Below are 15,017 nucleotides of genomic sequence, written 5' to 3' on the forward strand. Positions count from 1 at the left end.
TTGGTGTTTGTAACGAAAAGTACGTCACAAGGGTGAACTTATTATTTGCCGAACTTAGAATGCCAATATAGAAAGGTTTTTAATAGCTCGATTAAATGCATGAAAAATAAATCTTGAGGTGAAATCAACTCTTGAACTTTTTAGTCCTTCTTTCTCACAAATCTTTCTTGGAGTTCATAGATTAAATCCATTAACCTTTCTGATTCTCGTAAAGTTTGTTCTCTCTATCGCTCAAGCCTATTTTCTATATCTACACGTCTACTATCAGACCATATATGGAGTACTGTTGTCATATTCGGGTTAATGAATTTCTGTTCCATTCAGAGGTTCTTGATAAGGCGAAGAAACGTATCCGTAATTTGATTAGCCCCCCCCCCACTCCTTCTTTATACATTTGTTGATTGGAGTACGAAATGACTTGTTTCGTTTTATCCTGTTAAAAGTCAGCTCGTGCCTTTCAATCGTAGGTGTGTCCTTTTTCTTTCCTGAGATTCTCATGGATAATTTTGCTCTTGAGGAAAAATCCACTCTAAAACGTCTTGGTGTTTCTTTCTCATCAAATCTTTCTTGGAGTTCGTATATTACAAACATCGCTGTTTCTGTTTCTCTTAAAGTTGGTTTTCTCTATCGCTTTAAACCTGGGGCTATTCTCTATCTACACGAATCTACTATCAGATCACATGATCATATTTGAGCTGGTGAATCTCTGTTCAATTTGATCTTTAGAAGATGCAGACACGTATTTGTAATTTAATTAGCTCCACCATTTCTTCTTCTCTGCCATCTCACTGTCTCCTAGCCGTGATGTTGCTAGTCTCAATCTTTTTCTATAACTACTATTATGGCATGTATTCTTCAGAATTATCTTATCTATTCCCTGCTTCCTTTATTCCAGCTCGTTTGACTCACTGGTAAGTAGTTTCCATCAATTAACTGTTTTATATATCATGGTAATATAAATTCCTATTCCAGCAGCATCTTAGCAAAAACTGACAGCGTGTGGAACTCTCTTCCTGTTGACTGTCTTCCTATATTGGCTTTTTTTAAAACTAAGAGCAATAAACACCTTCTGTCTGTGCGATAATCATCATTCATTCTTGTTAGTTTCGTACATCAAGTGGCTTTATACCTTGTCTGGAACAATTTCCATTAAAAAAATCCGAATGTTTATTTCTAACATAAATACTGCCTCACGTGACCAAAATGGTGTATAGGAGGTTTGGCTTTTAATAATCTTAATTAAAATTAACTGATATTTCACTGATCCTATCGGATTTATAAATATAAATAAACAGTTTCCAAAACATCTAATAATGTAAGACTGAAGAGTTCCATAAAACAAAGGGAAGTAACTGATGCTGTGCCATATTATAATATTTACCTAGTAACCTAACACAAATACAATGAATAACATAATGCACTAGAAATCTGGGGGAGAGTTATTATCACCTAGACTCCAGGCAACACCACAGGTTGTTGAGAGAAATCTTTAATCATGGCGTGTGTGAAAACTCCAAGTGAATACAAATAATAATAATAATAATAATAATAATAATAATAATAATAATAATAATAATATAATACATGACAATGATAAAAACAGACGAATATTTTAAAAAATCCTAACATGTGAAAACCAAACCTCATAATCAATGCCAACCAGATACAGGAAAGATGAAACAGAAAAAAATATGAAATTGTGAGAAAATGTCATACATGAAATATCTTTCTTTCCCACAAAGTTTATACAACACTTATATAATGACGTCATACCTTGTGGTGCACATTGCTCTTTGCAATCCATTTCAGAACTAAATTGTACGGGATTGTCTTCACATTTTCCGGTTGGAACAAAACGGCATGTCTTGTTCAATCTGTCGTAAACCCAGAATGGCTGCGAACTTGGACATTTCTTGGAGGTCATCGGATGATTGCATATGTCTAAAGAAAATAAATAGAGAACATAATATAAAAAAATCAGATAAAACACAATATTTTGATTATGATCTGTCAAGGTAGATTAAAAACACACGACAATTGTTGTTGTTGTTGTTATTATTATTATTATTATTATTATTATTATTATTACTATTATTATTATTATTATTGGCTCACGTGGAGCTTTCACACAATCAGCAAACGATCGATTTGGAGACCTGTGGTATTCTCTGGAAGCTGAATGACAACAAGTCTTCCCAGATGTCCAGCTCTCTCTACCTCCTTCGATAGGATTTGCAAATAAATTTGTGTCATCGCAACAGCCGCATGCCATTGATTTCTCGCTGGTAGTGGCCATTGGTTTCTACTGGAATTTAAAGTTCTCTTCGCACTTGTCCAGCAGAGGTCTGGCCAGCGCTCTTTCCTGTCTTACCATCCTCCTTGACCCTTCTCGGCTCTTTGGTATCAGTTTTCTATTGGGGGGGGACGGTGATGAGACAATGGAAGGATGCATGATGGTGGTGTAGAACTTGTAGATATTATTATTATTATTATTATTATTATTATTATTATTATTATTATTATTATTACTGACGAGAAATGTTCACAGAGTACATAAAAAATTTCTCTTTAAAAACAACCTGTTGTGTTCCCTGATTTCCAATAGTCTCCAGCTTTTTTATAACCTTTGCAAATTAATTTGCGTTATCGCAACAGTTGTTTACCATTGATTTCTCATTGGTAGGGATCATTGGTCTTGACTGGAATTTGGGTTGCAATAAACCTTTATAAGGTTGCAGTCCTCTTCGTACTCATCAAGTGGAGGTTTGGTTAGTGGTTTCTCTTCTCGATCTCCCATTCTCCTTGAGCCCCATTGACTATTTAATCTGGTATCAGTAGATGTGAGCACATTTTTTTGAAGGGGAAGCGGGTAACTTACAAATATTCTGCTTCAGTTTTCTTGATTCCATGTGGTGTTTCTTTGTGTTTCACTTCTGTAGCAGTTTCTATATGTTTGGTTAGCATTTGGAGCTCATGTGCATTGGTCTCCGCATTCAAGGGGTTTTCTTAATATTTCAGCCATTTTCATTATTGTTATCCATTGTATATTCTCAGTCATTCCTTTGATTCCAATCTCTCCCATTCTTTTTTTAAAAGTATTTTCAGGATTGTTCCTAGTGCTCCTACGATTATTGGTGTTATCTTGGCTTTCTTCATCTGCCATATCCCTATCAGCTCTCTGGCTAATTCCCTGTATTTGCTCTGCTTTTCTGTCTCCTTGACATTTACTCTGGTGTTCTGTTGGAATGTCAAAATATACGATCTGGCAGGACTTTTTATTAACATATATATGACAGCTGGTCTTATTGCTTAGATAGGTTATCTGTTTGTACGTCCATGTCCGATAGGATTTTGTGACTTCCGTTTTCAGCTACTGCTGCCATTTTGTACGATTTGTCTGGTGTTCAAGATGCAGTTGACTGTGTTCACCGCTTGATCGTGTCTTTTCTTATATTCATTTTGGATTAGTTTGATGCATTCGTTTATTATGTGGTTTATTGATTCGTCTCTTTGTCCACAAAATTGGCATTTGCTGTTTTCTTGTGTCTTTTGAACTTTGTTTTAATGTGAATGGTTCTTATCGCGTTATCTAGTACAGCTGTTATTAGAAATTCGGTTTCTCTGTTTAGGTTTCCTTTTTGTAACCATGTCCAAGTGTTTCCGTTTGTCACATCTTTTTTCATCTTTATAAATCGTCCGTGTAGATGTTTCTTTTCCTATTTTTCTTTCTTCGTTTTATCCCTTGCCTCTCTGCTTTCGGACTTATCTATTTTTTAGTGTCTCTTGCTGCAGTAATTATCCTTTTTGTGCTCTACATTATGTATTTTTCTAATTCTTTTTTTTTTCGGTGTTATTCACGCAATCCTTTATACAAACCAGTCCTCTTCCTCTATCTTTCTTTTACAGGTAGAGTAATTCGGCATCATCCTTTGGGTGTAATGCATTATGCATGGTCATAAGTTCCCTTGTCTTCTGGTCGAGATTCCTTAGTTCTTCTTTGATCCAACCTATAAACTATCATAAATATTTTACTAGTGACACGTGTTTATACCTTTATTTCTATTATATAGTTTAGTTTCAAGGGAATTTTCATGCTCTTCTGAGAAATTACTTTCTAATTTTCTCTTTCTTTTCTGTTGTTTTGTGTTTTCTTCCATAACTTCCAATTATCTGTAGGTGTCATGTTCACCTAGTGCCATCATCTCCACAGTTGGGTAGTTCCGTAGCTTCTGCTGTCTTGAGTTTTCCACTTCTTATAATTAGCAGTGCACACTTTTCCATACCAAATTCTATTCAGACATCATGGCTGAATGTTCTTGTGTTTATTAGCGTCTCTAGTTGGTTTTACTTCTCGCAAAAGTTTCAGATCATCCATGTACATTAGGTGGTCCATTCTTTTATCTGTATTAGTGAACTTGTATCCAGCTTGGCATTTCCTTAGTATATTGTTAAGGAGCATCATGGCTATTATGAACAGTAATGGTGATAGAGAATCAATCCCCTTGGAAGATACCTCATTGTATTTTAATCTCAGTTATGTATTGTCTATGAACTGTCAGTTCAAGTATCCATTTTTTCATCGGTCCTGGATATAACCTTAAACTATATCCAGTGGTGAGGCCCCAACTTGCGGGCTTTGAGGAGTGTGGAGCCACCCTTTAATTACCATTTCTCCCAGGTCCACTCTGACCCGGAGTAGTAGTACCTGTTAGGGTCCCAACTATGGGTTAAATAGAAACTGATTTGAAAACAACAAATATATTCTATTAAAAATTTTTCTTCAAAATCTTTGGATTCTGCATTAAATAACCCGAAAAGGGTTGATATGCCATAAAACAAAAACAACCAACCATTTTTTCATCACATTGATAATCTTGCCTGGCATTTTGTAAATTCTTACACATTCTATTATCCATGCTTGTGGGAGTCTATCATACGCTTTCTTGTAGTCGATTCATGCCATGGCAATATATATTTCAGTTTCTACTTTTATCTCCTTTAACATTTTTTGATCATGTGTTTCTCTTTTTCTTTTTTAGAATGCTTCTTATTCTTGTGTAGTAATCCCCACTTATTAAGGAAATGGTAAATTTGTTCTCTCTGTTGTGCCATTAATATTTTCTACATGGTAAGTAAGCATGTCATAGGCCTGTAGTTGTTAACCTATTATTATTATTATTATTATTATTATTATTATTATTATTATTATTATTATTATTATTAATCTTCTTCTTCTTATTATTATTATTAATCTTCTTCTTCTTCTTCTTCTTCTTCTTCTTATTATTATTATTATTATTATTATTAATCTTTTTCTTCTTCTTATTATTATTATTAATCTTCTTCTTCTTCTTATTATTATTATTATTATTATTAATCTTCTTCTTCTTATTATTATTATTATTAATCTTCTTTTTCTTCTTCTTTTTCTTCTTCTTCTTTTTATCATTATTGCTGTTGTTGTTGCTGTTGTTTGTTTTCACTAAAGGTTTTCACAAAAGCCATTATAACAAATTTCTCTGTGTAAACCAACAGTGGTATTCCCAGGAATCTAGCTGACAACAACTCTCCCAAGATTTCCAGTACTCTCCACCTCTTTCGAAAAAAATTGCAGATGAATTTGTATTGTTGCAACAGCTGTATAACATTGATGTCTCGCTGGCAATGACTATTGGCCTCCACGTAATCTTTCCCAAGGTCTCAGTCCTTTTCACACTCATCCAATGGTTAATACTTTCTTTCCATATCATTCCTTCTTTCTGGACCCATCATTATTTGGTATGGTTCCAGTTGATGTCAACACTACAATTTATTTCATATAATATAGAGAAAATATAATTATTTGAAATAAACTTAATAGATATATCAGGTAAGTGAATATAATAATTCAATTATTACAGAAATGGATAAAACTCATATATAAGTATAGATTAATTTATATTAAAAATTGTTTAAAATATTAAGATTAAATAAATAATATATTCATTAAAAGATAAAAATTAAATAAATAAATAATATAAATTAAAGAAAAACAATTAAATAAAATAATAATATAATTTATTAGTAGAGTTAAACCTCATAAAATCTATAGAATGATATTTAATTATCAAATGGTAGATAACTCACTTTAATCATAAAAGTAAATTATCTCCCTTGGACAGATAATAAATAAAGAATTGGAAAAATAACGAAATGTTTCATGTTAATGTTAAAAGTGGTTAATTAAAACTAATTAAATGGAAATAACAGAAATCTGTTTGAATATAAAAATATACTTAATTAAAAATATTCATACATGTAATAAAGCTAAACAAAGTTTAGGTCTAATTAATCAACGGTTATTATCGTATACAAATCAATAGATTTGATAATTTGTTTCTGTCGTTGCAAAGGAAAAGAAAGCACACAAAACTTCAGCTCACTGTAGCAACGCCGTCCTCGCCTATGCTTTCATCCTCGGTTTCAGGGTCGGTGAACTTAAGGCTGCTAATCTCAGGGTCGCTGTCCGACGAAGTCAGCGTAACCCAGAATGATGGTTCACTGGTCTCAGATCCAGTCTCGCTCTCATTGCCGAGTGGCGGCTGCGCTTGTGATATCAATCGAAGATCCTTGATGTGACGGGCACCCCGTCAACCTGCACCGATTGCCAGATGATCACCTCAGTAACACGCCCAATTCCGTAACGTGTGGTGCACTTGCTGCAGGTTTTTTTAAACTCAGACGGCATCCCCCTCTTTGATACTCTCTCTCGTCGCCTCCAGCTCGGGCAGTAGACTGGTCTCCATGCCTCTCACCCTGACGTGATACTTGTGCAGTGCTTCGGCTGGCGCAGTAGAAGGTGAAAGGTCGTCCTTAGGAGTGACATTATACTAATAGACCGCCTCAGGAACCGTACACCCCTTCCTAGCTGCGATGGTCTTGATGGTCCTGTGGTTTCTCTCGATAATTCCATTTCCGCTGGGCACATGGACGCACCGAAATCGCAGATGTATACCCCAGCTGTCTGCAAACTGTTTGAACTAACAAAAAGCAGTGCCATTGTCGGTCAGTATCTCAGAAGGGGGGCCAGGCTCGAGGAAGACACATTCCAGCTCATGGACAACAGCGGCCGAGTCCTGCCGGCGAAGGGGCCGCCACAATCTAGATGGTCCTTTCTGTAGACTCGTTTTCACGTCTGTCCTGTCTGCTCCAGTGGCCTGTTTTTATAAAAGACAGGGTCCTCCAAATTTGCATATTTGCATATGTGCACGAGAGCACACGAGATTCGACTAGACTGCATTGTTATATAACGCCACAGGCACCATCTTGGACCCTTTTCATCATCATGACCCTGCGTCAACAAAGCGCACACCGAGGCCGTTTAAGAGGTATGCCTACGTTCCCACAATTTTCTCCACAATGGCCGAGGTCAAATCTATAATGTATGTATAAAAATATACATACATTATAGATTTGACCGTTATCAATATTAGGGGAAAACAAATGAACACATATCCAAGGAAATGGCAGAAACACTAGAGGATGACCTCCAATCCGTAGTGGAATGGGGACAAAAATGGTTGGTCACATTCAATGCTGCTAAGACTAAGCTTGTTTCCTTCAATAACTACAAGACACCTTCTCTGCCACCAATAGCAATGGCCAAGAACATATTGCCTGAAAGTACTTCTTTTAAACTCCTCGGCCTAACGTTTACAGGGAATATGAACTGGAATAGATACATTGAGAGCATTGCCAAGGCTGCTGCAAGGAAGGTTAGCTCCCTCTACAGTGCTAGAAAACTACTAACGCCTGACAGTATCGTATACATCTATAAGGCAACCATTCGCCCATGTATGGAGTACTGTTGTCACATCTGGGCTGGTGCATCTGCTGCTTGTCTCTCACTCCTGGACAGGGTCCAAAAGAGAGTCGCCAACCTGATAGGTCCTGAACTGTCAGCTAGGCTTCAGCCTCTGTCCCATCGACGAGATGTTGCATCCCTCTGCTTGTTCTACAAATACTTTAATGGTAAATGCTCTGACGAACTGCAAACACTTGTACCTCCCCGACGTAACTACCCCCAACAAACCCGACAAGCTACTAAGTCTCATCCCTTTACAGTAGAGATCCCTAGGTGCAAGAAAGCCTTTTACTCCAATAGTTTCTTCCCCAGAACTGCGGGTCTTTGGAACTCCCTTCCGGGATTCTGCTTTCCCAACTGCAATGATATGCAGAAGTTCAAGTGTAATGTTAACAAACATCTTTCTACTCATCTCCCTTCATAATGACCCCGCTAATTAAGTCCCTAATAGTAGCCCCCTGCTTCAAAGTGGCACTGTGCCTTGTTTGGGGTGAAAATTGAATAAAAAAAAATAAAAATAAATAAAAATAAAAAATTAATAAGATATTTAAAAAATATTTTTATGTTAATGTATGCCAACACGGATATAATTTATTAATATGTGAATTTAATGTTGGTGACTCTACATTAAAATTCAAACATGGTATAACAAATTGAGGAATAATACAAATTCTCTTCCAATGAGTTCTTTTTCTTCTGATGAGTTAAGTACAAAATAAATTAAAAAATTGACACAATAATTACAAAAATGATTCTGCACTACGGAACAGATGCTGTCAAGAATTGTGCATTTCAACATACTTAAACGGTAAGATGTTCGACATCTTGAAATATAAACTTTTGTCATATATATATATATATATATATATATATATATATATATATATATATATATATATAGTCATCCACATACAATACTGTTTCGCAGCTCATCAGTGCGGCTAGAAAGGCAACTACCTTAAGCCAGGATCGAAACCCAACCGCCTGTACGATAATCAAGGTTCCTAATCATTACGCTAATCGGCGGCTGCTGTGCGAGTTGTGAATTAACGATGTCCGAAATACCTAATCTCGATATTATATATATATATATATATATATATATATATATATATATAAATAATATATCTATAAATAATATATATATATATATATATATATATATATATATATATATATATATATATATATATATATATATATATATATATATATAATACTAAAGCATAGTTAATCAACGTTTGTTTCCATTAGGTCGTTTTCATCTATCTTTTCATCATAAGAAATAAATGTTATTATATTCTACGTTAAAAACCAGGAAACAATTAAAAATGGATACCACTCATTATAGCAATGAATTGAATTAGTTAGAATTGGTTTTGTAGAGATACTACGGTACATACATTTACAGTAATAAGGAGTATGGAAAAGCTTATAGTTCGTTGAGTTTTATAACAGACTAGTTTTTTTGACTCAGTAAAATCGTGATTGTTACTTACCATTTGTTGGTTGGCATACATGTTCGCATTCTTTTAACGTATTGAAATTGTTCTTGTTGCCACCACAACCACTGTATTTGAACATGATGCATACACCATATTCTTCATTGAAATACCAGGCTGTGACGTTTTGGCTGCACGGACCAATCAATTTGCGTAACCGGCAGACGTCTATAAATGAAAGCGTAAAAAAAAATATCATTACTCAGGAAAAAGGAAATAAGAGGAAAACACAATTTGTATTAGCTAGGCTTCAAAACCATTTTAGAATTGTTTCGAAGTGTCACAAAGCAGAGTAATAGCGACTACGTTTCATCCATTAGTAATGATTTTTTTTTTAATTCTAAACTATCGTGGTCCTTCAAAAATTGAAAATGATTGTGAAGCTTGTAAATAAAACGTAAGAAAGCAGCTAAATATTATGGTTCATTTGAGTTGTAAGTAAAACATCTCGCCTACCCTAACCTTAACCCTAACTCTACTATTTCATTAATTGTTCTCCTATGGGTAAATGGCTTTAAAACTTTGACAGATTTTGAGCATGACATGACAGAACCATATTCTACACTAGTGATATTCAACCTTTTTTTTATCTCATGGACCACAATTCCTAGGGAAATGTTTTGTGCACCACTTCATTAAATTACTTAAAAATACATTTTTAAAAATCATTTATTTATTAACTGTGATCAAATCAGTTTTTTAAATTTTACAAAAGATTGTTTTAAAAAAAAAAGTTGTATTTAATGCGATCCCTGCTCTTGGTACTTTTTAACCAATTCTTGATAGTCAATAACAAACGTTTTAATTTGTTTCAATCTTAACGTTCCTGTTTCGTTAACATCCAATTTGTTTCTCTTTTATAAAGATGAAGAAAAAGAGAAGAATCAAGTTGGTGCCGTTGTTACCTGTTGTTGTATGGAGGCTATACAACAACGGCACCAACTTCTTATGTAGTATCACCCTTCGAATTCCTCTTCTTTACACATAATCAAAGCATGTGGTCATACGTTTCTTCCATTTTTATGCAATCTTTTCTAATGTCATTGAACTTTGCGAGATTTTTCAAGCTCCACTTGTTGGATAGTAGAAGACAGACAAGCAAGTTCTGCATCTTGTCATCTTCTCTATTTTCAAATATGGTTGAATTTCACGCCTTTTTTTTTTCTATTTTCTTATCAGTTTGTTCAAGCTAGGGGATGGGTCATCCTATTGGATGCCAGACATTTACCTGCTATCTAATATATTCCAACAAAGAGATCTTTTTAAAATTCTAATCATCCCTTTAAGTGCAATTGTTTGGATCTCGCTTGCACTTGGTCCACCAAGTAGTTTTTAAATTGTTTTTGAAATAAGTCTAGTTGCTCATAAGCCTATATTCCCATAGAAACTTTTGCTGACCCCCCCCCATTCCTATTTTCTGGCAGTTGAACGTCTTATTGGAATCATAGTACTTTTGTGTTAGGGAATATGGCTTCTGAAGCGCTATTCCCATGTCAGTAGGAACGAGATCATTCTTTATCTTTCTAGTCCACAGTTGCATTCTGGTCTTTTCCTGAAATGTCTTTTGGGAATAAATATGGTTGCATAGGATTTTCCTTGGTTTGGGTCTGTGTGCCATACATGAAGATGGCGTTTGTGAAATCTACTCGGCTGGCAACATCCTATCTCACCTCTGAACCTTAGCAGAAGTGAGTGTTCCCAATGATGTTGGGTTAGACGGAGCTGAAAGGGAAAAGATAACGAAATACGACATGAAAAGAAGCTGGAATCTTAGGAAGGTCTCCATCATTGCAGTTATATAGCAACTAGACTCATGAAAAAGAATTTAAAAACTGCCTGGCAAATATACCTGGTGAACCAAGTGCAAGAAAGATTTAAATAATTGCACTTAAAGGGATAGTCAGAATCTTAAACAGATCTCTCGGTTGGAATACCTGAGTGAGTGAATGTTTGGCATCCGGTAGGATGCTCCATCCCTGGCTACAACACATTGATAAGAAATATTTTTTTAAAAACGTAAGGGTAATGTTGCGAACAGTTGTTGAATGTATGCTTCGTACAATATCATTGACTACATCTGGCACTGATCTACCTCAAGCATAACACATTACTAGTGTCATTTATTATAATGTTTAGTCTATCAGGATTTTAACAAGGGCCAGTTATGAGTTCCAAATCCAAGTGAATGATAGAAATAGTCCCTTCCTCCCCTCCCCCCCACACACACCCCGCCGAGTGTCGTGGGGCACTGCATTATTTCATGCAGCATATCTTGAACATGGATAGGCTGGCAGCGCTTATCCCTCTCCAGTACAGGTGGAATGATAAAATTGTCGCACTAGAAAAGACGATATGATTCCATTTCCGTTTTATGAAAACCTGGTTTTCTTTTTTTGTTGCAGACCATCTACTAGTTGACCAGCTGTGTACAAATCACAAGAGTGTCTGAAAGTGACACAATGTTTAACAAGTGAGATCAGAGATGCGTTACTGTACAACTCATGTTCTCTACCGATCCAACTTATGACAACAGGACCATTTCCAGCACCGTTAAAAGGCATCGTTCGATTGCTGCAAATAATAGGGGCATGCCCTGGATGATAAAAACAAAATTTCCAGCCACAGTTAAGTTCTTTAGTGTGGTTCCAAGTGAGGGTCACATCATGCCACCTCACATCTTTAAAGTCGGCTTGAAAGTCAATACCTATGTATACCTGGATATGCTGAAGAGTGTAGTGAGCCCCTGCTACAATCATGTGGTCGTTGGCAGACTCTGGGTGTAGCAGCAGGACTCGGTGATGGCCCACAAGTCCAAAGAGACTCAGGTTTGGCTTCGGAAAGAGTTCTATGACTTTATACCCTTCTCTCACTGGCCCCTCCTCCCCCGACCTGAACCCGCTGGACATTATCATTGACTACATCTGGCACTGATCTACCTCAAGCATAACACATTGCTAGTGTCATTTATTATAATGTCTAGTCTATCAGGATTTTAACAAGGGCCAGTTATGAGTTCCAAATCCAAGTGAATGATAGAAACAGTCCCCCCTCCCCCACACAACCCCGCCGAGTGTCGTGGGGGAACCTGATAATATTTGGTCATGCATCGAGAACATGACCAAAATGACCTACCACAATTTCAGACCCGTATCGAGGCGCTGATTGAGGCTGAAGGCGGCTACATTGAATCGATGTCAGGTCTACTACATAATCAAGTTACCTGAATTGGTTTTTCCATAAAAGTTTTTAAATAAAACTGTAATCTTGTTTTCTTTAGGACGATAATTTTATCGTTCCACCCTATAGTAGAAGGAAATGTCGCAGGATGCGATGGAGAAAAAAGTTGAAGACCTTAGGAATCTGTCGAACGATACGACAACGTCATCTCAGATTTTGGCTTTTGAAAAAGATGCAAAAAACAAAAGAAAACCTGATTAACCTTTGTTGCGTTTTGGTGTGTTCGTGACATCGGGTTTGGTGACTGGCATTTTAGTCCCTTCCACTGAATGACACACTGTACGACATTCCGAAAGCGTGGTGAATCTGTTAGCATTTCCGCCGCAGCCACTGTAAACGAACTGTTCGCAACGATTGGAATCTTGGTTGAAATAATAGATTTCGCTATAATTGAAACATGGACCAGATTCTCTGGGAAGCTGACACAATTCTGAAAATCAAAATTAATAAACAAATAAAAATTTACAAATTAAAAATGAATAGGCACTGATGAAAAAACAATTGTCATTTATTTATTAATAATTAATCAATCTTTCAAAGCAGGCATGTAATTTATGCAATGGAGAGTAAATCTCTCTCTCTCTCTCTCTCTCTCTCTCTCTCTCTCTAAATCTCTCTCTCTCTCTCTCTCTAAATCTCTCTCTCTCTTTCTATCTCTCTTTTTCTATCTCTCTCTCACTCTCTCTCTCTCTTTCTATCTCTCTTTTTCTATCTCTCTCTCTCACTCTCTCTCTCTCTCTCTCTCTCTCTATATATATATATATATATATCCCAACTCGCATTTAGGTAAAAATGCACTTTCGTAAATAATTGAATTCATTCAAAACATATCCCTAAAACCAAAACAAAACAACATCTAAGTAAATCGCGATATATCCATCAGTCGGCGAGATGGTCCAGGGATAAGGGTTTAGGCTCATTACCGTTTGGTTCCGATTTCGAATCTCGCTAGATACAGCCACTCTGATGAGTCGTAGACGACGAAACACGTGTCAGTGAATAAGCAACGGGGATCAAGGAATGTTTTGCATTTAATAATAATAATTTTATTGTCATCAAAATTGGTGAAATCGATTATTTTTCAATCAAATCGGTTGATTATCTACTCTAGTTTGAGACCCACTCCGGTGCATTGGAAGGAAGCTTCACATGCCTCCCCCTAGTGACTTAGCCCATAATACAATGTAGTCTACATTGCTCTATAGAGGACCTACTGTCGATTTTATAAAAAAATTTATTATTATAATGGTTTGAATTAAAGTTTAAAATTTTTACAGAAGAATATTTTTCAGCAGTTACACAGGCAACGAGAGATAATTCTCGGCAAATGATTTATTCTAAAAAAAAAATGTTATCATTTGGAAGTATAGCTCAATAGTAGAGCATTCAACTACATATCCAATGATACCCTGTTCAAGCCCGAGGGGTGTACCTCACCATTTTTTAAAATTTTTTTATTAAGGAATTCAATTTACAATAAAGGAAGAGGTGCCATTTATAATCGCTGCAAATCATTTCTTCGTTTGCATATTTTAAAACTAAACGTTAATCCAAAGTGACTTTTCCAAGACATTCAGCCACCAAACACAAATATCAGCTGACGTGATATTGTAAACTAACACAGACGGAATTTGATGAACGACATTACCATCATTATTTTTTTAATTTTTAATTTAAAATTTTTTTTTTTTTTTTTAAATTAGTCAACCAGGTAAATTATTCCTCATAATATAATAATTAATAGTGGATTAAAATATCATATTTAAGTATATTGTACGATCGGACAACGCCAAGCGTCCAGCTAGTATATATATACATATATATATATATATATATATATATATATATATATATATATATATATATATATATATAAGACACTGATTAGAAATCAGATGAAAGATCCTGATCGATATTACTGGAAGTAATACTTTCAAGGCGATCCTAGCGAAAAAGGAGAAGCTCAATATTTAAGCATAGAGCAATATATAAGTTGAGTGGTTATATTTAAATTCTTAAAAACAACATATAGACACATATATTCGGGTGTATCAAATTTCCATTCCCCACTCAAAAAACTATTTTCAATATTTGTACTGAAAAGCAAAATAAGTGTCTATTCACAGCTGAACATTTTACTAACCGCATTTCATTTCCTCTGAAGATATTAGGCTTTATTGAAAATCCATGGATTAAGGAAATCAACATAACCCCTTCTATGTATTCCTTTTGTTAAACAATAAATTCGTAATTCGAATATATGTATCTATATGTTGTTTTTTCAGAATTTAAATACAACCACTTAACTTAATATATATATATATATGTATAATATTAACTTAACTTAATATATATATATATATATATATATGTATATATGTTGTTTTGAAAAAAGAAAAAACCGAATGAATTTATGAAATAATCAACGTTTCGTC

The 15,017-nt window shown here is 35.2% G+C and overlaps 1 protein-coding gene across 4 annotated transcripts in view; it reads right to left on the reverse strand.

Moving 5' to 3' along the window:
• LOC145278532 (uncharacterized) overlaps positions 1-15,017 on the reverse strand; it is a 409,834-nt gene that overhangs the window by 27,303 nt on the left and 367,514 nt on the right. For all 4 annotated transcript variants that reach the window (XM_080130667.1, XM_080130669.1, XM_080130668.1 and 1 more), the window contains 3 exons: positions 12,785-13,012; positions 9,343-9,513; positions 1,774-1,941 (listed from right to left, as the gene is read on the reverse strand). In XM_080130667.1, the coding sequence (XP_079986793.1) occupies positions 1,774-1,941; positions 9,343-9,513; positions 12,785-13,012 (567 nt within the window). The remainder of the gene's footprint in view (positions 1-1,773; positions 1,942-9,342; positions 9,514-12,784; positions 13,013-15,017) is intronic.

This window comes from Euprymna scolopes, chromosome 1 (assembly GCF_053919585.1).
Source record: "Euprymna scolopes isolate OS-2025 chromosome 1, ASM5391958v1, whole genome shotgun sequence".
Lineage (NCBI taxonomy): Eukaryota > Metazoa > Mollusca > Cephalopoda > Sepiida > Sepiolidae > Euprymna > Euprymna scolopes.